General features: G+C 30.2%; 1 protein-coding gene across 2 annotated transcripts in view; it reads left to right on the forward strand.

Annotated features, from left to right (window-relative positions):
• The window catches only part of LOC111621406 (limb region 1 protein homolog), a 42,990-nt gene extending 28,564 nt beyond the window's left edge, over positions 1–14,426 (forward strand). For both annotated transcript variants that reach the window (XM_023363523.1, XM_023363524.1), the window contains 7 exons: positions 64–148; positions 2,829–2,909; positions 5,978–6,054; positions 6,137–6,214; positions 9,371–9,444; positions 9,511–9,668; positions 13,559–14,426. In XM_023363523.1, the coding sequence (XP_023219291.1) occupies positions 64–148; positions 2,829–2,909; positions 5,978–6,054; positions 6,137–6,214; positions 9,371–9,444; positions 9,511–9,668; positions 13,559–13,803 (798 nt within the window). In that variant the 3' untranslated portion in view covers positions 13,804–14,426. The remainder of the gene's footprint in view (positions 1–63; positions 149–2,828; positions 2,910–5,977; positions 6,055–6,136; positions 6,215–9,370; positions 9,445–9,510; positions 9,669–13,558) is intronic.
• The last annotated feature ends 13,026 nt before the right edge of the window (positions 14,427–27,452 follow it).

Here is a 27,452-nt window from a genome sequence, read left to right on the forward strand (position 1 = left end):
CTTTCATCTTGCATTGTATTTATAAGCTATGATTATTCCTAATTTCTATAAATTACATTTTAGTTTTTGAGAAATATTCAAGATGAATATTATGTTGCTGTATTTGAAGAACAGCATCTAAAACGCAAACTTCAAAATGCCAAAAGTGGTAATAAATTTACAATCAATACTTTTGACTTTGTTGCATTATGTATTAAAATTATTCTTATATGTTTTCTAAATATATATGAACAGTTTTCTATGCTTAATTGAACTTAATATATTACATGTGAGTTTTTAAAATTTCATTCTAGATTATTGAATATTCTTTCATACTTGCAGATTGCAATATTTCTTTTATCACTTTCAGATTGAAAAATAAATGTGATTCTATAAATAATAAAGTCAATTACTTAATGTTTATATAATTAAATTTAGAATGAAGAAATTTTAACTTCAAAAATTTATTTCACTTATTAATATAATGTCTTTTTTAAATATTTCTATTTAATCTATCTATTGTTTGTTTAATGAATTTGACAAGATCTTAGAAATTAAATTTGTATCACTTAAATGAAATATATAAGTTATTTGATTCATATGAGACTTAAAAATACTATCAAGGGAATGCCAAAGGAATAAATTCTAAAAGCTAAAAGACCCATATTTTGAAGATTGTTTCCTAACTTGAATATCTATAATTTCTCATTCTCAGATGCATTAAATTTTGGATTTTATGGATTAAGAAATGCATATATGTGAGTGACCATGAAGAATTCTATTTTGTTTTTTTCTTCCATGATTATTCAGTACAATTCTTGATATAGCACAGTGCTACCCTCATTTTACACTGATGATGCATTCCTAGGGCAAGCAGTGTAAACAAATTAGTACAAAACTTAAAATATAAAATTTGAAGAACTTGAGAATTTCATAATGTGTTAAAGCTACATTTAAACTCCTCCTTTCAAAGTTACTTTTCTCTGTCATATCTTTTTTCAGAACACTCTTCAATCAATGATTTGGCATTAGCAAGAAATTGTTTAAGTAGTTATTATCTTTGCAACACACACTAATTTATTATTATTCATCTCCTTTGTGCATGTAAATGTTCTACCAAATTTGGTTCAAGCTTTTACCACCTTTCCATTTTATCTTCTTAAGTTACAGGTTGACATGGTTTCTTGGATTTTCCTTTTATTTGACATGGTTATTCTTTTTCTGTTTTTATTATTGTACAATAATTTCACTTTTAAACTGGTGAAATGCCATTTGAATAATACACTCCAGAATAATAAACAAACTGTGAACCGCCGGGGAGGGTGTAGGCCTCCCGATCCGGCAACAGGTTGTTAAACCCTTTCACTGTCAGGATGGATGGAAGGATTCTTTTCCCCGCTGTAACGGGCTTTAAATGTTCGGGTCGAGTGGCGGAGGGAGGAGTGCGTCAGTAAGGTGACCGACGATATACGAGTAAAAGAGGACACCAATTTAACAGGATAACAACGATTTATTAGCTACATAGATATTACAATAACTAATTTCAAAGGGAAAAATCTGAGTCCCTGAAACGCGAAGGACCGAGAGAGAGTTCACAAAAATTTGTTCCATACCTCTTTGTTTTTAAATATTCTTGAGGAAAAAGGTTATGATATCCAACGGGTTGGTAGGATAAGGATGATAATTTTTCTTCAGGACACAATATCGATAGGACACAGTATATCAATCGGACACAATATTCGCAGGACACAGTATTAAAATGACGGCGGATGAACGACTCCCCCGAGAAGGGGAAGAAAGGGGTTTTTATAAGTTCGGCGTGGGAGAATGGTCAGGTGACCAATTGTTGTGAGATAAATGGTACGCGGATGGGTCAAAGTTGTTCCCGGGCCCATGCTAACTATCAACTTTGGAGTTGGAATGTGGGATTAGTTTCGAAATGGACGGATGTTTACTTTAAATGAAAGGGGAGATCGGAAAATTTCCCTTTTTTTTGTTAGATTGTCGTTTAGGTTTTAAAGGAAAATTAAATTGGAGGTTTAGGAAACTGCGGGATATTAATCGGAAAATTCGGTAAAAATTCCGGATCTCACAAAACCGATTCTGCTTAGAATCACTATTAAAGAGAAGTTGCTACTAGCATTACTAGTGTTACTACTGGAGGTGCAAAAAATATTTGCATTTAGCATTTGCAAAAATACTCTGCACATTATGGGAAAAATTTGAAACCAGTGTTATTGTCAATTAACGTGAATCAAACATAAAATGAAGGTAATCTGCATTTTCACATATATGTACCAAATGTGGTGACTTGTGCAACCTGCACAAGTCACTACATTTGTGGCCTTGTAAAATGCAATTACAATTAAAAATGGCTTACAATATTTACACAATAAAATACATAGAAGAAACTAAAAATGTATTCACTTTTCGTCATGTCCAACCACCAGGAACAGCAGTCTTCCATTGCAGAGATGATCTTTATTAGAAGCTAGCTACACCTCTGCAAAAATATACAAAACAATGATAAGCCAATAATTAAAGATAGTTTCAACTAAAAGATCCCTTTGAAATAGGCAGCTTTGTGATTTAAAAAATAGGCTTGTGATGGAAAACCTTTATTGAAAATGACTTTTTCATGAGTCAATATATTTATTTTACTGAAGTCTATGAATGGACAGTATAAAATGATTAACTCGCATATTTATAACATTTGATAAATTTTATTTGAATTAGGATCCTTTCTTAGAATTATGTATTGCTTCATTTTAATTGTACATCACTTTAAACAAAAACATCAAATTCACAAGTTACTATTTTTAATGTAAAAATTTTTTTTATTTTAATAGAAAAAAATTCTTCTGTCCAGAATGGTGTAGGACATATATTAGAAGAACTACAAAGTAGAGAAAAAAAAAGAAAAGAATTAGGTAATTCAATTTTCACACTTTTTTAAAATTTATAATCCTAATTTTTTATACTTTTTATGTAGGTTGTATGGCAACTTTCACATATCTTAACTGTTACATTTTCTTGTATTTAATAATATATATGTTTTAATGCTAATTTTAATTATAACTAAATAAAATTTTTCACTTAAACAAATTTTAGTTTTTTTTCTTTATAATGAAGATGAAATATGAAAGAATGTAGCATGGCATTTGATGTGGTTTTGTTTCTATTTGGTGAGAAAATATCAAAATCTTGTAATAATTTACTGTGACCAAGAATTATAATTTTATAACAACTTGCTTGATGAATACAAAACTTGTTTAACTATACAGTGGGTGATCGGTTAATGAACATAATCCGTTCCAAGACTTTGTTCGTTAACCGATTATCAATTTACCATAGGTCTTTATGATTAATTTGTTCCAGAGACTCCTAAAAATAAAAATATATATACTTTTTTACTATGTTTTATTTATATGTAATAGTAAAAATACATACATACATATATATATATATATATGTATGTATGTATTTTTACTATTACATATAAATAAAACATAGTAAAAAAGTATATATATTTTTATTTTTAGGAGTCTCTGGAACAAATTAATCATAAAGACCTATGGTAAATTGATAATCGGTTAACGAACAAAGTCTTGGAACGGATTATGTTCATTAACCGATCACCCACTGTATAGTTAAACAAGTTTTGTATTCATCAAGCAAGTTGTTATAAAATTATAATTCTTGGTCACAGTAAATTATTACAAGATTTTGATATNCCTGGAGTTCTTCTGTTGTCAGATCAGTTTCAGGTTCCATTATGAGCTCTAAAATACTCTTTATTTCTCAGATGTGATTTTCATTACTCCATTAACAGCTTGAGACTTCTTGATATATCTTTCATAGCTAAGATTGTGCCTACTGTAGACCTGTTTAAACCATACTGCCTAGCAACATCAGACACCTTGTGCCCACTTTCTACCTTGGCTATTATCTCTTACTTGGTTTCTATGGTGAGCACAGTTCTGACATTCTACTCTTTTTAGGCTCCATAATATTATCAGTTTCTTTTTTAAATAAAAAGTTCAGAAAAGCACTTACAAAAATTCAAAGAACAGAAATGAACTAGCTCACAAAAAATGATTTAAATGCAAGGCCCAGATGAAATTCGAAATTTGGTATTAAAACATTAACGAATATCCAATGGGACAGTTAAACTTTCACCTTTCGTAAATAAACCCCGATGCAAAACTTAACAAGTGCCTGTCCGACAGTCTCACGAAGACTATAAAAAATTATTTGTCAGAAAGGTAAACAAAAAGCTGGAATTACAAGGGATTTTCAAAATTTGAAGGAATATTAATACTATCCAATTGGTATTGGGTTGAGTGTCGATGTTGACGTCTCCCACGCTCCGAAAGGTTTTGAATTGTCACCTGAAGACAAGGGAAAATCAATTGGTATTTGTTATTTTCCATCGATTCTTTTTATATTTGTTTAATAAAGTGTTCATTATCCGAACATGTGTTCGTTGTTCGATCATAAAAATCTTTAGCAAAAGTGTTCGTAATCTGATCACCCACTGTATATTTAAATTTAAAAAGTACATATTTTCTAAACTGTGCATATTCTATCCACTATGAGTGGTTGAAATCATCTAAAATATATTCTATATTCATGTAATAAAAATATGCTTTGACTGTTAGTAAATATTTTTATTATTCAAAATTGAATTTCAGCATGTTTATATGCTCATTCAAGAAATTCTTTGATAAATTTAAGAAATTTTTTCCTAAATGTCATTAAATTTTATATTAAGAAAAATTTATATGTGAAAAGCAGGGACTCTGGGACAACCCCATTTTACATACAGGATGGAAATGAAGATCTGTGAAATCTTTCTTCATAGAGTCCTGACACCAGTTAGGATAAGTTCAATTGTGCCCTAACTTGTGAATCTTGTATCTTCTGATGGGAAGAAAAAGGCTATTTTTTGATTAACCAGAATTTCAGGAGGGTTTAGTTTAAACGCAAAATGACGAGATATGTGAGCCAACTGTGGAGTTAGGCATTCATAAATTAAAATCATATCTATATATTTATTTAAACAAAAACTAATTATCATATATACACAAAATAAATGGAGATTCAAATTAAACCATGTTAAGAATAAAAACAAAAATTGTATTCTTAATATTCAAGTATGAGGGGACTTCAAATTCTAACCCATTAATTTTATCCAGATGAGAGAGAGTTTACATAATATAATTATGTAAACTCTCCTATTATGTGTCCATGTTAATTGTGGAGAGTTTTTGGGAAGAAGCCAAAGTAAAGAACCAGAAGAGGGATGAGAGTGTTGGCTAAAGCATTGGCAAGAACCTTAGCAAGAGCACCTTAGCGTGAACAAGAGCACATTCGAAGGTGACCTATCACCTTTTATACTAAAATTCCAATCCAATAGGATTATTTGAAAATCCCACCATACTTCTGTTGTGTGTTGGAAAGCGTGCAGTCTCACTATTCTATTTTCAGAGTAACTAAACTGTTCTCTTCTGGCAGTAAAAGGAAGTTCCCTTTTACTTAATTTTTAGATTGATAAAATTTCTAACAAAATTATAAAAATTACTTAAAATAAATTTGTCAATAATATAATCTCTCAACTCAGATTCTCACATATAATATATATAAAGAATATTTTAAAATATTTCTGTGAATGAATATTTAATTTTTAATGAAATTTTCCAAACTATTTCATAAACTTTTTGATGTAATAAAATTAAAAAATGATAACATTATTTTTTCTTTTTGTAGTATTTTACTGTAACTAGAATTATTTTATTAAATGATTTATAATTGTGACAATGTAAATACATTAGTTCAAAATAATGTTAAAATTCTTCTACCTTATCATTTTAATAATATAACTTTAACTAAAAATTTATAATTAGTTTAAATGTAATAATAAAAACTTCTTTTAAAAAAATGAGATTAAGTTTAAACTTAATAAATGAAGTTAATTATAAATAAAATTTTTGTGTAGAAAAGCAAAGGAAAGTATCACCCATTCGTAGAAATCTTGGTTATCCATTTGTTATGGTCTTGCTTCTTGCTCTTACTGTAAGTATCTTTTTATTTCTTAAATTTTTTTTATTTTGTAAAATTTCACTTCAAAAAATTCAATTTATATTTGTTTGTTTAGGGAATATCAGTGGTAATGGTGGCTCATAACACATTAGAACTACTAGTTGGAATTAAAGCTTTACCTATATATACAGAAGTAAGTTTAATTAATTATAATTTATTACTGTGTTTTCATTAATATAAAGTTGTACAAAAATTATATAGTCTATTTGACTATTATCCAGTTAATTTTGCAGTATAATATTAAAATAACTAAAAAGTTTTGATTAATCTTATTTAAAATGAGCATAACACTAAATGGTACCTAATGTATTATTTCAAAATTAATTTTTAATGTTTCCATAACTTTGTTTTAATTAAATTACAGGTTAAGAAAAATAACTTTTTATAAAAACAAAAATACTAGTAGAATTGAGAAAATATTAAAGGAAAATTTTGAAAGCAATTATAAAATTATTTAATGTAGAAAAATAGACATTATCATGAAACAATTTATTGCTATAAACATTTTGAAAATAGCTCTTTATCATATCTTCTCATAGAATTAATAATGTCAAAAATAATTTTCCTTCCTCAAAAAGAAAAATATAAGTTTATTTCAGAAGTTAACTAGATACAATTTATCCAAACAATTTTTTAAATAATCATATGAATATATTTCTAAAACAAAGGACATTGCCTAAACCTCTGATTTTGATGCTCTATAACAGGGGTCGGCAACCTTTTGAGTTGGAAGAGCCAAAATTACAATTTACAAAATTTCAAAGTTTTTAAAGAGCCACACATTTTTTCTTGCCAACAATAAATAGTACTCGCATAAATAAAGTTTTTTGATAAAAAAAACTAAACTATTTATTCATAAGAAAAAATATCTGTTTATTCATATATAAGTAGTGTTTTTCACAACAAATTAGATAATGGAAACATCCGACGACGGCGTCATTCGAGAGCTTCCGACGGACTGACGACAGTGACAACGCATTTCATGGGAGAGGGGTGCGATGAAAAGCGAGTACAAGTGGCTGAGAGATAGAATCAGTGCCTAATCCTCGTTAATCGATTCAGAACGATTTTAAAATTTTTTTTTTGATAAAATAAATAATATTTGCGTATGGAACTAAAGAGCCGCAGGTTGCCGACCCCTGCTCTATAACAAATATAAGAATCAAGGGTTCTTAACTTGTTGATCATTTTCCAACACTTGCATAGGTTTACCTTTACTTGAATATGATTGCATGAATAACAATTTGTCCATACTGTTCAAATATCTTGAAAAATTAACTCATAAGATCAAAAAATTATGTGCTACTGTGTTTAACATTTCAGAAACCTTACCTTTTTAAACAGTTCTCATATTAAATCTGTTTATTACATACTGTATCAATAGATATAACTGGTTACAAAAAACAATGAAAAGTAACAGAAGTAGAATATTTTTAAATTAGCAAATTAATCATTTGAAATTCAGTTTTTATCATATATTAAATCTTTTTATAAAATGATTAAACATTTTAATAAAAATAAATTATAATATGGCAGATAATTTACTTTAATAATCAATGTTTTGAATAATAACTGCTTTAAAAATAAATTTTATTTTTACACATTGATTGTCCTATTCTTAATTAAAATATTAAGCTATGATTAATTAGCTGAATCATACAATTAGATTATCTGAATTAATTGTTCATTGTTAATCATTAAAAATACTTGACAAAAATTAGTTTATATACAGCTTTTTTAGTTTTAACTTTTTATAACAACAATTTTCCTTAGTATCTATAAATTAATAAAATATATAAAACTTTAAACCATAAATAGATAATTTATGAAAATATTTAAAAATAAATTGTCCTTGATCAAGTTGGGTTACTACAATTAAATTTTAGTAGTCAGAGATTTGATTTGTATACAAAGCATTTTTAATTTACATACAAATTTGTATGTAAATAAAAAATGCTTGGGTGCTATGCACACTGTCGTCCTCTGTTCCTTTAGAAGGCAACCTGCCAGAGACATTATTCTTGAGTAGTCAACCTAACCCATCCATAATAGCTATATTGCTAACACTGCAATTTTGAACCAAACTGTCTGTCTGGTGTTTGGTTTGATCTCTCAATTGGACACTGGACAAGATCCATATATAGACCAATTTCATCTCAATAATGTACCATGATAATTTTCTAATAACTTAGAGTATAATCAAAATTATCACAATAAATTAAGTGTCTTGGCATTGATTCAAGTAAGATAATGTTTTGTTATCTTTTTTTAATGTAGAACATGGATTATACACTTTCATGGTGAGTCTATTCTGATGTCATTCTGAATAAATAGATGCAATGATTTTCAATATTTCTGACTGTCCTATTTTTACATTATGAACTGATAAATTAACTTAATTCTACACATCAGACATTCTTTCAAGTGTAATGTAGTTAACAAAACAATATGAAATAATGTAATAACAATCTACTTCTTTAAAAATGAAAAACGTCTTTCAAAAATAAGATAATGGCATTAATAATTAATCAGTCAGAAGTGATAATTGGCTATAAATGAGATTGAAGCTTATTCCTTAAAAATATCAATACATATTTCTAAAATTAATACATATTTCTAAAATTATGGTACTAATAACAGTTTGAATAAAATTTCAGACTGAAAACAGATACGAAAAAACTAGTCATTTCTAATGAAACTGAATTTGTCACCATGATTAACCTGAATTATTGTTAACATTAAAGAAATGATAATTTAACAATTTAAAAGGCAATGAATTTATTAACTTTTAATGTTTTTTCAATGGAATGATTATGTACTGTTTACACCAATAATTTGAGAATTGTCACTTCATGATTAATTAGAGGAACTAATTTAGTATAATTAATGATTAGCATACAATTGATTGGTATGTTTCTATTTTTGATGCAGTTTTAGACTTGTGTCAGATAAAATACAAATTACCTTTACTTGAATATGATTGCATGAATAACAATTTGTCCATACTCACACTAATCCAAATCAATTTTGTTTGTTCTGATAAATGTTTAAGTTGGAGACAAAAACTTATAATTTAATATTTCTATGTACTAAATTTAAATAATGAATTTAAGCATGTGTTTCTCTTTCTCTACATATAAATCTAATCTAAACAATTCCATGCCACAATTAGTTTGGATTAGTGAAAGTGTACTAAAATGTAAATTATATAAATTTATTTATTGTGTAGTTTTTATTGTACAAATTATCTGGAAAACTTTTAATGTTTATGATTTTTCTTTTTCTTAAGCAATTTTCACTTGGTATTAGTTCGCTATCTGCTTTAGGAGCCATAGGTGCTTCATTGGAAATTGTACTTATATTGTATCCTTTTAAAAAAATATTGACTAAAATAACTAAATCAAACTGTTATTTTGCTTAACTAAACAGATATCTTTGGTTGGCATCTGTTGTAGGTTTTTATACATTACCACTATTATGTAGATTGAGGCCACATTTACATGACACGTCTATGACTCAGGTAATTGGTAACTGTGCTGTACTCCTCATATTGAGTTCTGCTTTACCTGTCCTAGCTCGTACATTAGGTAAGATTTTATATGTATGACATATCTTTATATTTATAGTTCTATAATTAAATGTTCAAAAGTTTTGTTGTATACACTTCCAAATAATTCTCAAATAGTTTGGTTCTATTAAATAAGTGGATGTGGATTTTTAATTACCACTTTTAAATGCATAAATATTCTGTTATTGGTAAATTGTTATTACTAGTTATAAACTGCTTTTTTGGAATTGTATACAATATTTTTTTTAAATCTCTATATTAAATTCTTTTTCTTTGTTAATCCATCTCAAATGAAGATTTTCACCACCAATTGCACATATTTCTGACAGTTTTTAGATGATGATGATTCGCTTTTGAAATCTTAGTCAAAATATTTGTTACATCTTTTTTTTTTTATTTTTAATCTAAAGAAAATTAACTAGATTTGAATGTATAAACTGTGACTAATTCAAATCCACTATTCCTACTCTAGAAATTCATGTTTCAATTAATGTTAATTGAAGTTTTTATTATACATTCAGTTAATTCAAAGTTAGCATATTTTATATATTGAATTTGAAATATACTAGAGAAAGTATCTACTGGTTTATTGAAAATACACACTTCAGGTTCAAATATCATGTATTTTGTTAGATTGGCACAGTTGTTTAGTTAAATTTTTGTGTCTAAGCATGGAATACACAAAAGCATCTTTAGTTAAAAAATTTGTGAATTTGTGATGAAGAGAGTTGAAAGAAATCAGAGAAGTGATTTTTGCCAAATATTAGATGCATGCAGAAATAGATAATTCAAACTTTTCTTTATTCTTCCCAGTGCTTGAGTTAGTCTGTAAACAACTGTATACAAATTATATTTCATTTTAAAATTTTGTTTAAGTATAATGTTGGTAGTATATTTCTTTAAAACCACCTATTGTATAGTTAGATCTTAGAAATATTAGATCTGTCTTATCTTTGTTTGATAAATAAACATAATTAAATACAATAAGTAAAATAAATTTTTTTATCAAAAATTATTTTTTTTTCCAAAAGTTAAAAATACCAAAAAGTTTACACTAAGTGTTATTTGAATTGTTACTAATTTCAAAAATATCTTGATCAACAATTGTTAAATTATATATCACTTTATTTAGTAGAATGCACAACAGATTACTTAATTGTTTGCATGCAAGCTTTGGCTAGACAAAAACAAACTCAAATTATTAAACATTTGTGTAATATTATAATGTTAGAAAATAACAGAGTTACAATTACAGATATAGATATTTGAGATGAATTGTTCTATTGAAAAAAAATTAGTAAATACACACAACTTTCCAAAGAATAAAGAATCTATAGCCTAATCTAATTAAAATCCATTATTTCATTATTAATACTAATTGAAATATTCAATACCGTATTTATTTGCATATAAGACGAAGTGCGACTTTAAATGAAATAGATTTATTAATACAATTCTAATTTTAATTTTCTTTATTTTGATCTTTAATCACAAATAAAATATCAAATGCATGTAAATGCACACATTGTCCTGCAAAAATTACTTTTAAACTTTGTCGATTTTACAAGATTTTTCTTTAATTTGTTCATGTAAAGCTGAACAATCTGGAACCTCTTTTGCCAATTCTTAAGTCAAATACACTATCCGTTGATTACACTTGAGTTTCTTCGAATTCTGATTTCCAAACATTCATCTTTTCATGCGGGAATGGATTAAAACTTATATCGGGCTCCCATGTAGAGGATTTGATCCCGGGATCGCGACAACTTTTCAGTCCCAAAATTTTCGGGATTAAGTTTTCCTAATCCCGAGATTTTCGGGATTGACATCATTTTAAAAAAAGTTGCAAAATAGACTGCACGAAGCAAAACATTCAGTGCCAGTGCTTTTAACAGAATTGCTTGCTTATCATTTTAATATAAAATACAAGAAATTTTATTCCAAGCAAGCAGCAGAAATTAACCTAGCGGGCTTGCGATGCTTGCTTGGAATAAAACTTCTTGTATTTTCAACTAAAATGATAGGCAAGCAGTTCTCACTGGGTTACTTGGTAATATACTTCATTTTTGTATTTTTGAATTTTCGCGGGCGCCAATCGATTTTCTGGCGCAGTCGAGAGCACTACTCAGTGCGTTTTACCTGTCAATGTGTCAGCCATCTTGTTTTGCCAGTGTGGTTAATATAGACCCGACGCCTCTCGCTTAGGGGGGTCGACCTTAGGTGAAAAGGTTATGACCCTCGCCTTGCCCGCGATCTGTCAGGATGATGCGAGAAAGTCTTTTTACGTTTCGGGGTAGTGGTTTGCTGGACGCTGAGAGACTCACACAGAGACCGAATTTACAAAATTAACGCGTTTATTTTTAGAAAGACATGCTTACAATGATCGAAACAATCGGGATTGTAGCCTTTACTCCTACAATCCCGATCCGTGTCGACCGGACTGTTTTCTTCCATCCTCCCCGTGTCCTCGAAGCTTATAAGTATTTACTAACGATTCCTCCAACTTCCATCAAACCTAAACGCGTTTTCTCAGCAGCTGCATATATGTGCAACAAATTGAGAAGCAGACTTGGTGATGAGACACTGGATGCGTTGTTATTTCTCAGATCATATTTTCGCAATTCAAATTAGAATGTTCCTATTAGATTAGTTTTCTTTATATTTAAGAAAAATGTGACTGATTAATATTATTTTTAAATACTTTTTGCTAAGAAACTTACTTTACTACCTACTTACTAGGTTGTTATATGAAAGTAGTCTATTTAGTCGATGTTAAGAGAGATTTTTGTTAATTTTCAACGTTTATTTGCATAGTTTGTTACATAAAGGTTTTTTCAATTTATGTGAGTTTAAAGAGATCTCAGTGATGCTTAAAAAAGAATAAATTTAACATGAAACAGTGATTTTAAGTCTGGTTAGTCTGACTCTAAGTCTGTATTAACTAGGTGTATACCGTAAAATGCGTTGATTTTTGTCTAAATTTTGATTTTTGATATCTATAAGATTTTCTTATTTTTTATTAACCCTCAATACCGAAATAATCCCGGGATTAGAAATAAGGACCGGGATCGAATTCCCTACTCCCATGTGATTTTGGAATTTCAATTCAAAAGCTTTGCTTTTCCTATTGCTATTCGTCTTTACTCCTGGTAATACACAAGAACGATTCAAACGACCCAGATAAAATAGTTGTTTTTAAACACCAGAAAGTGAGCATCTGGTAAAAAATGCAAATACACGGTTTACAAAAATTATTCAAAAGTGCAAAAAATCCTTTGCTACTGCATATAGGACAACCTAGGTTTTTGAAGCAGTGAAAAATGAATAAAATCATCTTATATGCGAGTAAATACGACATGAATTTCAAAAACAATTGTTATACATTTGGATAGTTCAAATATTTGAACTATTAAAAGCTGTTTCACATTTAAAAAAAAAACTGAATCAGATGACTACATACATTTCAGGGATTGCTTGAAGTACAGATGTTAATAATTTTATTATGCTTTCTTTGGCCTGGCATAAACCATATTGCATTTATATAATTATCATAATTTAATTTTGCTATACAAACCACTTATTTGATACAAATTCAAAACAATTTATAATTTAACCAACATCAGTGTATTATTAAGCATTCAAAAATTTTTGAATGATATTTTCCAAGAGAATTAAAATTCACTCTGGTTTTATATTATAATGCTACAGACTATATTCACTAGAACATTAAAGTTTATTTTTGAGAATTTAAATTTCATGCTTTTAAAAAATGTCATACAACTTTAACATTTTCAAATTTGTACAAAGTGCTTAAGTATATAGAATAAAATTTAAATTTATAAAAACTGTCAAACTTTAGTATTTAATGGAATTTCTTGATAACAGAAGCTGTATATTTCTTTTAATCAGGTATAACAAATTTTGATTTATTGGGCGATTTCGGAAGAATCGAATGGCTAGGAAATTTTTACATCGTGCTTTTTTACAATCTTGTGTTTGCCGTGGCCACCGCTTTGTGTCTGGTAACAAAATTTACTGCAGCCGTGAGACAAGAGCTTATCAGAAGATTTAAATCGTTTGCTCAATGGACTGTTACAAGAGAACGCAGATCGCTTTCCATGAATGGAATATGGCCTCATTCCAAAGACGATTAGTAGTAATCACCCTTACATAAAAATGGCCAGTTATCATCAAAAAAGTCAATGGGGCCAAAAAATATTTTCTAATTTCATTCAAATGGAACTGAACAAAATGAACAAATTATTCAAATACTCAAGCAAACATTTATAATTCTTGAATCAATAATCACTCATTCAATATATATTGTTCCTATATTTATAATTTATTGTCATTTGTAAAAACATTGATATTATTTTGTCAAATTGTAAAGTATATTTTTAGTTAGCCAATAATACCTTTGTATAGCAAATTGTAGAATAATTCATAATGATGGATAACCAATATTATTATGTAAATGTTTTATATATTGATTCATTTTATATGTCATAGTATCATATTTATAAAACTTGCAATGAGTTTTAAAATAGAAAATAGACTGTACATTGCTCAATGTGAAAGCCAAAGATACATATATTTGATATGCCAAAGAAACTTGTTTTCTTTGAATTTGCCAACGGCCAGAGTTGGATATGTTTTTATTTAAGAAGAATAATTAAACATTCCAGTTTTGAAATAGTTTATTTCATAAGTGCAATGCACCTGAAGAAATGGAAGTTTATCCACCTACTATTTTATAATAAAATGGATACACATTACAGTTTTCTTGGTCTTTTTCTTTGAAAGTAGTATATAAAAAATTAATAGTTTACAATGTTTACAAGGACTAAATATAGAGGTTTCAAGTGATCATGCGCCATTGTCCAATGCAATCTTTGTGGTGTATTTACGTGCACTTTAGCTGGTGTTTGTGTGTTGTTTATTCGTCGCAAATATCACTGTGGTAAATTTTTATGTAATTGGGTGTGATATTAGTTCACTCAAGAACAAACAAATGTCATTTTTTAAAATTCCCAGCATTATTTGTCATCAAGAACCTCAAACTGAGGAGCTTTTATGACCAAGCAATTTGCATGGTTCTCAAGAATTAACTGGAAAAATTTCAATACGGATAAAGTGAATATCAATACAAGAGTTTGTCAGAAACATTTCATTTCAGGTAAGCAATAACATTTTTGATTACTAGTTATAAATGATTAGATAATGATACTCATGCAAAAGTTTATGTATAAGCCAGTTGAATAAATCCCTTTGCTAATACCAACAAAATAAAGTAAAATAATTTTAACCACTGTACATTTTAGTTAGAATACAATCATTAACTCTACTATATATTTATTACAAGCAAAGACTAAGAAAATAAAGATAACTGATTAGCAGATGAAAAATTAGAAATGAATTTTGAACCAATTGTCCTTCCAGCCTAATTTATATAAATAAAAATTATATCTTAAAACATACACACAACCAATAATTTCCATTGTTCATTTACAAATAGCTATGTTATGTTATTTTGGTGAGCAACATAACATTTTAAGATGTTTCTTAATATAAAAAATCATTTCAAACTGCTTTAAGAGTATGATTTTGACTTCATTGAATGAAAGCACCACTGCTTTTTTGAAAGTCAAAATTTTCTCCAGCCAATTTCAACATTAATAAGATATCTTTTAATACTCCTTGTCGTAAATTTACTTGATGTACAATTCTTCATTGATGATAAAGATGGCAAAGATTACTGCAGTTTATTTTTTTAAATAGAAGATATTGGGTTGTTTGGAAAGTAATTTCGTTTTTTTACCACTAGAAGGATTAGTTGTATTTTAGCTGCCAATTTCATTCTAAATCATATTGTCATTATATATTTTGACAGCTGACATTTCACGACTTATTTGTAAAAAAATTTTGATTCTTTGCATTTTTTTTTCTCATCAAATGATTGTTGTTTTGTGATTTAACCTTTGGGACAATCCACAATGCGATTGTGGTATTCAAGAGGACCAAACAGCACTTCACTTATTTTTTCGCTACAATAGGTACAATCACATTAGGGATAGTTTAATGAGAGCTGCTATTCTTGAAAGGTACATCTGGCCTTGCTACCCACACCAACTCATTCACACACACGCGCGCACAATTTTCCATCATCTACTCGCATTCATATCCTTAATGGGGCTCTTGAGAGCATTCACTCCAGGGGCACGGATGGCAATTAGCTTTCTCTTGCTTTGTTTCAACTGTCAGTATAACTGCCTTTCAACTTTGTATTTTAATTCTGTCTTCTTTTTCAGTCTAAATTCAGTTAGTCCTAGTTGCAAGTTAGATTAGGAACTTTTAGCTTGGTTTCCAGTTAGGTTAAATTAGATTAGGGTTTGTTAGCTTTAGTCAGTAAGTTAACATTATTGTGAGATTTGTCCGACGTCAGGACTAACACCAGTTAGGATTCTTAAATGATGTAGGAGGGTAGATACCCGTGCGCACTCCCCACTCGAAAATGTAAGTTGAGAGGGTGTCTGTTTTCCCAAGCGAGAGACAGGCAAACAGGTTTAACAAACATAACAAAAGTTTAATATATATCTAGGATATATAAGAAAATACAAGCAGATAATATCAAATCTTACAAGGTGTAATGACTATTCTACTTCCTATGCTGTGAACGCGTGCCTGGCTAATCTCGAATTAGAGAGTTTATAAACAATTGGCTAACAAGATACCTTGGAGAGGAATGCGGGTGAATAATGGCGAGTCTGTCTTCTTATGGCATCATCTGTTGAAACCAGAGATGTGCATCTACTGCATGGCATCTTGGGATAGTCCAGTGGTGTCTGCTATGTATGGCCAACGAGGAACTGAGGACGAACACTACTTCACGGGGACAAATGCCCTGAAGTGCCGGTGTCTCATCTTTTTATTTGGTTTAGCCTGGGAAAGTACTCGTGTCTTTCTTGTATGTAATGTATCTCATCAAATATGGAAAATCAAAAGCAGCATTTTTGGCATATTTTGCTTTTTCATTACTGAAAAGGTGAGAATGCTGTTCAAGCAAGAAAAAACTTGTGTGACGTGTACAGAGATGATGACAAATCTGGTTTGCAAAATTTTGGTTCTGGCAATTTTTATATTGAAGATGCACCACATTCTGGAAGGCCAATTTAAGCTAATTGAGGACAAAATAAAGATATTGATTGAAGCAAACTGCCAAATAACAACACAAGAAATCACTAAGAGATTAAATTTGTCGAATTCAACCATTTATGATCACTTGAAATGACTGTTTCATTTCATTAAAGAGAGAGATTTGCTCCGTCGCATTGACACCTGTAATTTGCTTCTCAAACATCAAGAAAATGATCCATTTTTGAAGTGAAGCATAACTGGTAACAAAAAATGGATTTATTATAACAATACTGTGAACCGCTGGGAAGAGTTGAAGGGCTCCCTGTACGGCGACAGGTCGTGAAACCTGATCACTGTCAAGATGGCAAAATTTTCTCTTTTTCCCTCTGTAACGGGATTAAATGTTCGGATCGAGTGGTGGAGGGAGGAGTGCCGTCGGTAAGGGGATGGACTATATACGAGTAAACGAAGAGGCAAATTTTAACAAGAAACAACAATTTATTAGATCTAATGGCGGGTAGTACAGCATCTAGTTCGCGTCCCTAAGGCCCAGAGCGGCCGAGAGAGAGCTTACAGTAATTGGTTCCATACCTCTTTACTTATTGTTTTATCCAGTTCAGGAAAGTTCTATGGGGTAGGAAATGGACACTATTTTCTTTTTAGTTATCTTCTCTTGCTTCTGTTCTTGAACGACTCCCTCGAAAAAAGGGGAAGGAAGTGGTTTTTATAAGTTCGTCGTGGGAGAATGGTCACGTGGCCGATTGTTGTGAGGTAAAAGGTACTCGGATGGGTCAAAGTTGTCCCCGGGCTCCTGCTAACTATCAACTTTGGAGTTGGAACGAGGGATTAGTGTGGGAAATGGACAGATGTTTACTTCGAATGAAAGGGGAAATTGGAATTTTTCCCTTTTTCTGTTTAATTTTCTTTTCAATCCTAAACGAAAATCTAATTGGAGGCTTAGGAAACTGTGGGATATTAATCAGAAAATTCTGTAAAAATTCCGGATTTCACAATAACAACAAGCAATAATGGAGTAGAAGAGATGAGCTGGCTCAAAGCACTTTGAAAGCCAATATTCATAAAAAAAAGTAATGCTCTGTTTGGTGGGATTTTAAGGAAACTGTTTTTTCCAGACAATTGGACAAATTGAGTGATACCATCAAACAGAAAAGGCCAGACTTGATCAACAGAAAAGATACAGTGTTTCACCATAATGCCTCACAAGTTTGATAACTTGTCAGAAGCTGTTACAACTTGGATGGAATGTTGCTACCACACCCATCATCCTCAGATTAAGCAATTTTGTAAAGACCAGGACAAGTAACAAACGATAAAACATTTACTTCAAATGAAAATGTCAAAAATCACTTGGATCAGTTTTTGTAAGTAAAGATCGAAACTTTTATGAGTGTGGAATCATGCTACCACCAGAAAGATGGCAAAGATTAGACCAAAATATATAATTATTATATAATTCAATAAAATAAGAAAATTATTATTTTTTTTTCATAGAAAAAACAAAATTACTTTCTGAACAACCTAATGTGTCAATAGCCTTTACATTAAGGTATTACAGCAAGAAATACTACTATTTTTGTTAACAAATCTGTAGTTAACTGGAACAAAGGTCTACAAAAAAGAACAAAAATCAAACCAGTTAATTTGTTTTTAGATTTAGACAACAGGTATTTCTTCTTTTTTAATATTGTAATAAATTGTTTATAAGAAAATAATAGAAGTAGCAATTTTTCATACTCTGATTTTAAAACATATTCTTCTAACAGTTGCTTATCCTGACTGACTGACTCATTCACTCACTGATTCATCATCGCCCAGGAACCTAAAAAGGTGAAATTTGGTACACAGTTAGGGTATGTCATGAAAACGCTCACTAAGAAGGGATTTTTTGAAATTCCCCCACGGGAGGGAGAGGATTAAGTCTTAACTGGAAGAACGGCTTCTACTGTACTATTTTAGATGCGATTTTTTGTTACTTTTAGTCTTCATTAAGTATTTAAGTGTATTAAATTAATAACATTTCAGACATTGTTATAAATATTTTTATATATTTCAATTTTTTATATTATAGAACAATTGTAAACGTTCCAGAAAATTGATCAAATTCAAAATAGTTTGTTTGATTCTCAGCAATTCTCAGCAGTAGGTGTTATATAACAATTAATATGGTTGTTGAAATACCGAATATAAATGGGGTTTGCTTGCAAAACCTCCGCGGGCGAAGTCGCAGGTAACAGCTAGTATTTCATAATGGTATTCATCTTCAAGATTGTTACTATTGTCATCAGTATTTGTTAAAAGATCATTAACTTCTTTTTCATTCTGAAACTGGTGGGTTTATTCTATCCAGTAAATTTAATGTAAGGACAGCTGTTTTCTTCAGAATCTTTCAGACTGGTAAACCCGAAATAGAAAATATTCTGCAATTTTATACTAAAACAAGTAATATATATGAATGTACTGTATCTTTGACTTATCCAACAATTCATTTTGTAAATCTTTCATAAACTTTATGAACAAAATGAACAGAATAAGTAGAATGAAATATATTCTACTTGTATCTGGATAAAATTTATTGTCCCTTTTGCAACACTTGATCCATCTAGACAAAAAGACTTAATTTTTAAAAGTATTAGTTGTCTAGGAAACATATGAAATGCTATGCTTTTTCCTTTAGCTTTTACTGCAACTTCGGAAGAATGGTATTCCTGGGTGCCATCTGACTTATCTCCATTTTTCATCTTACGAGCTTTCACAGATAATACACGGCTACAATTTATAAAACACAAAATGAAAAAACCAGTGATATCTCCGAAAACTGCTGTTAAGCACACATAGATCAATCATTTTCAAATTATTGTATTTTGTGTACATCTCTCATAAACCAGTAATAAACTTCATTCAATGACTGCATTTTATATTCATAACTGTTTCGCTATGGAAAGTCGTGGCATAAGGGACTTCAAGTAATCGTTCCGTCAAAAGTCGTAATAGTGCATATACTCAGGATTCTTGTCATAATTTTTTGGAAAAAAAGCACACATATGATACATAAAAAGGTAAAACTGCAAAACTATAAGAATTTTAAGTTTGTAAATTTTATAATTGTACTATTGCATTGTGTACAAAATTTCAAGACAAATGATATGATTGCTTACTTGTGTGTCCCAGAGAAAAACCAAATCAGAATTTGTACACAAATGGAACAGTTTTACATCAGACCAAATAGGATCCATTCTTTCACTAAGAACTGCTTCTTGTAATAAACCACAGAAGTAACATCCTAGAAGTAGCACCAATATATAAAAAAACTCCAGTAAAATTATTGATCAAAGGAATTTATGGGAAAAATCAGGTATGTATCAAAGATAAATCCTTGTTATTAACTAACAAATGCTATAGAAATGGCTGCTTTATGGAATAAAGAAACCAAAGTAACAGCTTAGATAAGGGAGGAAAACTTTTTCTTGACCAGATTTAAAGCTCACATAGTGGATAGAGATCAAAAAACTATTACAAAATCAAGCTTTTTAACAGAATAACCAGCATTGATGATAGAAATGCACTTAAGTGTATTTCAATTTCTAATATCTCCCACTCAAATATATGTCTGGAACATGTTTAGAAGTGAAATAGTNAAAAAGAATAAATTTAACATGAAACAGTGATTTTAAGTCTGGTTAGTCTGACTCTAAGTCTGTATTAACTAGGTGTATACCGTAAAATGCGTTGATTTTTGTCTAAATTTTGATTTTTGATATCTATAAGATTTTCTTATTTTTTATTAACCCTCAATACCGAAATAATCCCGGGATTAGAAATAAGGACCGGGATCGAATTCCCTACTCCCATGTGATTTTGGAATTTCAATTCAAAAGCTTTGCTTTTCCTATTGCTATTCGTCTTTACTCCTGGTAATACACAAGAACGATTCAAACGACCCAGATAAAATAGTTGTTTTTAAACACCAGAAAGTGAGCATCTGGTAAAAAATGCAAATACACGGTTTACAAAAATTATTCAAAAGTGCAAAAAATCCTTTGCTACTGCATATAGGACAATCTAGGTTTTTGAAGCAGTGAAAAATGAATAAAATCATCTTATATGCGAGTAAATACGACATGAATTTCAAAAACAATTGTTATACATTTGGATAGTTCAAATATTTGAACTATTAAAAGCTGTTTCACATTTAAAAAAAAAACTGAATCAGATGACTACATACATTTCAGGGATTGCTTGAAGTACAGATGTTAATAATTTTATTATGCTTTCTTTGGCCTGGCATAAACCATATTGCATTTATATAATTATCATAATTTAATTTTGCTATACAAACCACTTATTTGATACAAATTCAAAACAATTTATAATTTAACCAACATCAGTGTATTATTAAGCATTCAAAAATTTTTGAATGATATTTTCCAAGAGAATTAAAATTCACTCTGGTTTTATATTATAATGCTACAGACTATATTCACTAGAACATTAAAGTTTATTTTTGAGAATTTAAATTTCATGCTTTTAAAAAATGTCATACAACTTTAACATTTTCAAATTTGTACAAAGTGCTTAAGTATATAGAATAAAATTTAAATTTATAAAAACTGTCAAACTTTAGTATTTAATGGAATTTCTTGATAACAGAAGCTGTATATTTCTTTTAATCAGGTATAACAAATTTTGATTTATTGGGCGATTTCGGAAGAATCGAATGGCTAGGAAATTTTTACATCGTGCTTTTTTACAATCTTGTGTTTGCCGTGGCCACCGCTTTGTGTCTGGTAACAAAATTTACTGCAGCCGTGAGACAAGAGCTTATCAGAAGATTTAAATCGTTTGCTCAATGGACTGTTACAAGAGAACGCAGATCGCTTTCCATGAATGGAATATGGCCTCATTCCAAAGACGATTAGTAGTAATCACCCTTACATAAAAATGGCCAGTTATCATCAAAAAAGTCAATGGGGCCAAAAAATATTTTCTAATTTCATTCAAATGGAACTGAACAAAATGAACAAATTATTCAAATACTCAAGCAAACATTTATAATTCTTGAATCAATAATCACTCATTCAATATATATTGTTCCTATATTTATAATTTATTGTCATTTGTAAAAACATTGATATTATTTTGTCAAATTGTAAAGTATATTTTTAGTTAGCCAATAATACCTTTGTATAGCAAATTGTAGAATAATTCATAATGATGGATAACCAATATTATTATGTAAATGTTTTATATATTGATTCATTTTATATGTCATAGTATCATATTTATAAAACTTGCAATGAGTTTTAAAATAGAAAATAGACTGTACATTGCTCAATGTGAAAGCCAAAGATACATATATTTGATATGCCAAAGAAACTTGTTTTCTTTGAATTTGCCAACGGCCAGAGTTGGATATGTTTTTATTTAAGAAGAATAATTAAACATTCCAGTTTTGAAATAGTTTATTTCATAAGTGCAATGCACCTGAAGAAATGGAAGTTTATCCACCTACTATTTTATAATAAAATGGATACACATTACAGTTTTCTTGGTCTTTTTCTTTGAAAGTAGTATATAAAAAATTAATAGTTTACAATGTTTACAAGGACTAAATATAGAGGTTTCAAGTGATCATGCGCCATTGTCCAATGCCATCTTTGTGGTGTATTTACGTGCACTTTAGCTGGTGTTTGTGTGTTGTTTATTCGTCGCAAATATCACTGTGGTAAATTTTTATGTAATTGGGTGTGATGTTAGTTCACTCAAGAACAAACAAATGTCATTTTTTAAAATTCCCAGCATTATTTGTCATCAAGAACCTCAAACTGAGGAGCTTTTATGACCAAGCAATTTGCATGGTTCTCAAGAATTAACTGGAAAAATTTCAATACGGATAAAGTGAATATCAATACAAGAGTTTGTCAGAAACATTTCATTTCAGGTAAGCAATAACATTTTTGATTACTAGTTATAAATGATTAGATAATGATACTCATGCAAAAGTTTATGTATAAGCCAGTTGAATAAATCCCTTTGCTAATACCAACAAAATAAAGTAAAATAATTTTAACCACTGTACATTTTAGTTAGAATACAATCATTAACTCTACTATATATTTATTACAAGCAAAGACTAAGAAAATAAAGATAACTGATTAGCAGATGAAAAATTAGAAATGAATTTTGAACCAATTGTCCTTCCAGCCTAATTTATATAAATAAAAATTATATCTTAAAACATACACACAACCAATAATTTCCATTGTTCATTTACAAATAGCTATGTTATGTTATTTTGGTGAGCAACATAACATTTTAAGATGTTTCTTAATATAAAAAATCATTTCAAACTGCTTTAAGAGTATGATTTTGACTTCATTGAATGAAAGCACCACTGCTTTTTTGAAAGTCAAAATTTTCTCCAGCCAATTTCAACATTAATAAGATATCTTTTAATACTCCTTGTCGTAAATTTACTTGATGTACAATTCTTCATTGATGATAAAGATGGCAAAGATTACTGCAGTTTATTTTTTTAAATAGAAGATATTGGGTTGTTTGGAAAGTAATTTCGTTTTTTTACCACTAGAAGGATTAGTTGTATTTTAGCTGCCAATTTCATTCTAAATCATATTGTCATTATATATTTTGACAGCTGACATTTCACGACTTATTTGTAAAAAAATTTTGATTCTTTGCATTTTTTTTTCTCATCAAATGATTGTTGTTTTGTGATTTAACCTTTGGGACAATCCACAATGCGATTGTGGTATTCAAGAGGACCAAACAGCACTTCACTTATTTTTTCGCTACAATAGGTACAATCACATTAGGGATAGTTTAATGAGAGCTGCTATTCTTGAAAGGTACATCTGGCCTTGCTACCCACACCAACTCATTCACACACACGCGCGCACAATTTTCCATCATCTACTCGCATTCATATCCTTAATGGGGCTCTTGAGAGCATTCACTCCAGGGGCACGGATGGCAATTAGCTTTCTCTTGCTTTGTTTCAACTGTCAGTATAACTGCCTTTCAACTTTGTATTTTAATTCTGTCTTCTTTTTCAGTCTAAATTCAGTTAGTCCTAGTTGCAAGTTAGATTAGGAACTTTTAGCTTGGTTTCCAGTTAGGTTAAATTAGATTAGGGTTTGTTAGCTTTAGTCAGTAAGTTAACATTATTGTGAGATTTGTCCGACGTCAGGACTAACACCAGTTAGGATTCTTAAATGATGTAGGAGGGTAGATACCCGTGCGCACTCCCCACTCGAAAATGTAAGTTGAGAGGGTGTCTGTTTTCCCAAGCGAGAGACAGGCAAACAGGTTTAACAAACATAACAAAAGTTTAATATATATCTAGGATATATAAGAAAATACAAGCAGATAATATCAAATCTTACAAGGCGTAATGACTATTCTACTTCCTATGCTGTGAACGCGTGCCTGGCTAATCTCGAATTAGAGAGTTTATAAACAATTGGCTAACAAGATACCTTGGAGAGGAATGCGGGTGAATAATGGCGAGTCTGTCTTCTTATGGCATCATCTGTTGAAACCAGAGATGTGCATCTACTGCATGGCATCTTGGGATAGTCCAGTGGTGTCTGCTATGTATGGCCAACGAGGAACTGAGGACGAACACTACTTCACGGGGACAAATGCCCTGAAGTGCCGGTGTCTCATCTTTTTATTTGGTTTAGCCTGGGAAAGTACTCGTGTCTTTCTTGTATGTAATGTATCTCATCAAATATGGAAAATCAAAAGCAGCATTTTTGGCATATTTTGCTTTTTCATTACTGAAAAGGTGAGAATGCTGTTCAAGCAAGAAAAAACTTGTGTGACGTGTACAGAGATGATGACAAATCTGGTTTGCAAAATTTTGGTTCTGGCAATTTTTATATTGAAGATGCACCACATTCTGGAAGGCCAATTTAAGCTAATTGAGGACAAAATAAAGATATTGATTGAAGCAAACTGCCAAATAACAACACAAGAAATCACTAAGAGATTAAATTTGTCGAATTCAACCATTTATGATCACTTGAAATGACTGTTTCATTTCATTAAAGAGAGAGATTTGCTCCGTCGCATTGACACCTGTAATTTGCTTCTCAAACATCAAGAAAATGATCCATTTTTGAAGTGAAGCATAACTGGTAACAAAAAATGGATTTATTATAACAATACTGTGAACCGCTGGGAAGAGTTGAAGGGCTCCCTGTACGGCGACAGGTCGTGAAACCTGATCACTGTCAAGATGGCAAAATTTTCTCTTTTTCCCTCTGTAACGGGATTAAATGTTCGGATCGAGTGGTGGAGGGAGGAGTGCCGTCGGTAAGGGGATGGACTATATACGAGTAAACGAAGAGGCAAATTTTAACAAGAAACAACAATTTATTAGATCTAATGGCGGGTAGTACAGCATCTAGTTCGCGTCCCTAAGGCGCAGAGCGGCCGAGAGAGAGCTTACAGTAATTGGTTCCATACCTCTTTACTTATTGTTTTATCCAGTTCAGGAAAGTTCTATGGGGTAGGAAATGGACACTATTTTCTTTTTAGTTATCTTCTCTTGCTTCTGTTCTTGAACGACTCCCTCGAAAAAAGGGGAAGGAAGTGGTTTTTATAAGTTCGTCGTGGGAGAATGGTCACGTGGCCGATTGTTGTGAGGTAAAAGGTACTCGGATGGGTCAAAGTTGTCCCCGGGCTCCTGCTAACTATCAACTTTGGAGTTGGAACGAGGGATTAGTGTGGGAAATGGACAGATGTTTACTTCGAATGAAAGGGGAAATTGGAATTTTTCCCTTTTTCTGTTTAATTTTCTTTTCAATCCTAAACGAAAATCTAATTGGAGGCTTAGGAAACTGTGGGATATTAATCAGAAAATTCTGTAAAAATTCCGGATTTCACAATAACAACAAGCAATAATGGAGTAGAAGAGATGAGCTGGCTCAAAGCACTTTGAAAGCCAATATTCATAAAAAAAAGTAATGCTCTGTTTGGTGGGATTTTAAGGAAACTGTTTTTTCCAGACAATTGGACAAATTGAGTGATACCATCAAACAGAAAAGGCCAGACTTGATCAACAGAAAAGATACAGTGTTTCACCATAATGCCTCACAAGTTTGATAACTTGTCAGAAGCTGTTACAACTTGGATGGAATGTGCTACCACACCCATCATCCTCAGATTAAGCAATTTTGTAAAGACCAGGACAAGTAACAAACGATAAAACATTTACTTCAAATGAAAATGTCAAAAATCACTTGGATCAGTTTTTGTAAGTAAAGATCGAAACTTTTATGAGTGTGGAATCATGCTACCACCAGAAAGATGGCAAAGATTAGACCAAAATATATAATTATTATATAATTCAATAAAATAAGAAAATTATTATTTTTTTTTCATAGAAAAAACAAAATTACTTTCTGAACAACCTAATATGTCAATAGCCTTTACATTAAGGTATTACAGCAAGAAATACTACTATTTTTGTTAACAAATCTGTAGTTAACTGGAACAAAGGTCTACAAAAAAGAACAAAAATCAAACCAGTTAATTTGTTTTTAGATTTAGACAACAGGTATTTCTTCTTTTTTAATATTGTAATAAATTGTTTATAAGAAAATAATAGAAGTAGCAATTTTTCATACTCTGATTTTAAAACATATTCTTCTAACAGTTGCTTATCCTGACTGACTGACTCATTCACTCACTGATTCATCATCGCCCAGGAACCTAAAAAGGTGAAATTTGGTACACAGTTAGGGTATGTCATGAAAACGCTCACTAAGAAGGGATTTTTTGAAATTCCCCCACGGGAGGGAGAGGATTAAGTCTTAACTGGAAGAACGGCTTCTACTGTACTATTTTAGATGCGATTTTTTGTTACTTTTAGTCTTCATTAAGTATTTAAGTGTATTAAATTAATAACATTTCAGACATTGTTATAAATATTTTTATATATTTCAATTTTTTATATTATAGAACAATTGTAAACGTTCCAGAAAATTGATCAAATTCAAAATAGTTTGTTTGATTCTCAGCAATTCTCAGCAGTAGGTGTTATATAACAATTAATATGGTTGTTGAAATACCGAATATAAATGGGGTTTGCTTGCAAAACCTCCGCGGGCGAAGTCGCAGGTAACAGCTAGTATTTCATAATGGTATTCATCTTCAAGATTGTTACTATTGTCATCAGTATTTGTTAAAAGATCATTAACTTCTTTTTCATTCTGAAACTGGTGGGTTTATTCTATCCAGTAAATTTAATGTAAGGACAGCTGTTTTCTTCAGAATCTTTCAGACTGGTAAACCCGAAATAGAAAATATTCTGCAATTTTATACTAAAACAAGTAATATATATGAATGTACTGTATCTTTGACTTATCCAACAATTCATTTTGTAAATCTTTCATAAACTTTATGAACAAAATGAACAGAATAAGTAGAATGAAATATATTCTACTTGTATCTGGATAAAATTTATTGTCCCTTTTGCAACACTTGATCCATCTAGACAAAAAGACTTAATTTTTAAAAGTATTAGTTGTCTAGGAAACATATGAAATGCTATGCTTTTTCCTTTAGCTTTTACTGCAACTTCGGAAGAATGGTATTCCTGGGTGCCATCTGACTTATCTCCATT

Source organism: Centruroides sculpturatus, unplaced genomic scaffold (genome assembly GCF_000671375.1).
Source record: "Centruroides sculpturatus isolate CEXI.00-Female unplaced genomic scaffold, Cexi_2.0 scaffold329, whole genome shotgun sequence".
Classification (NCBI taxonomy): domain Eukaryota; kingdom Metazoa; phylum Arthropoda; class Arachnida; order Scorpiones; family Buthidae; genus Centruroides; species Centruroides sculpturatus.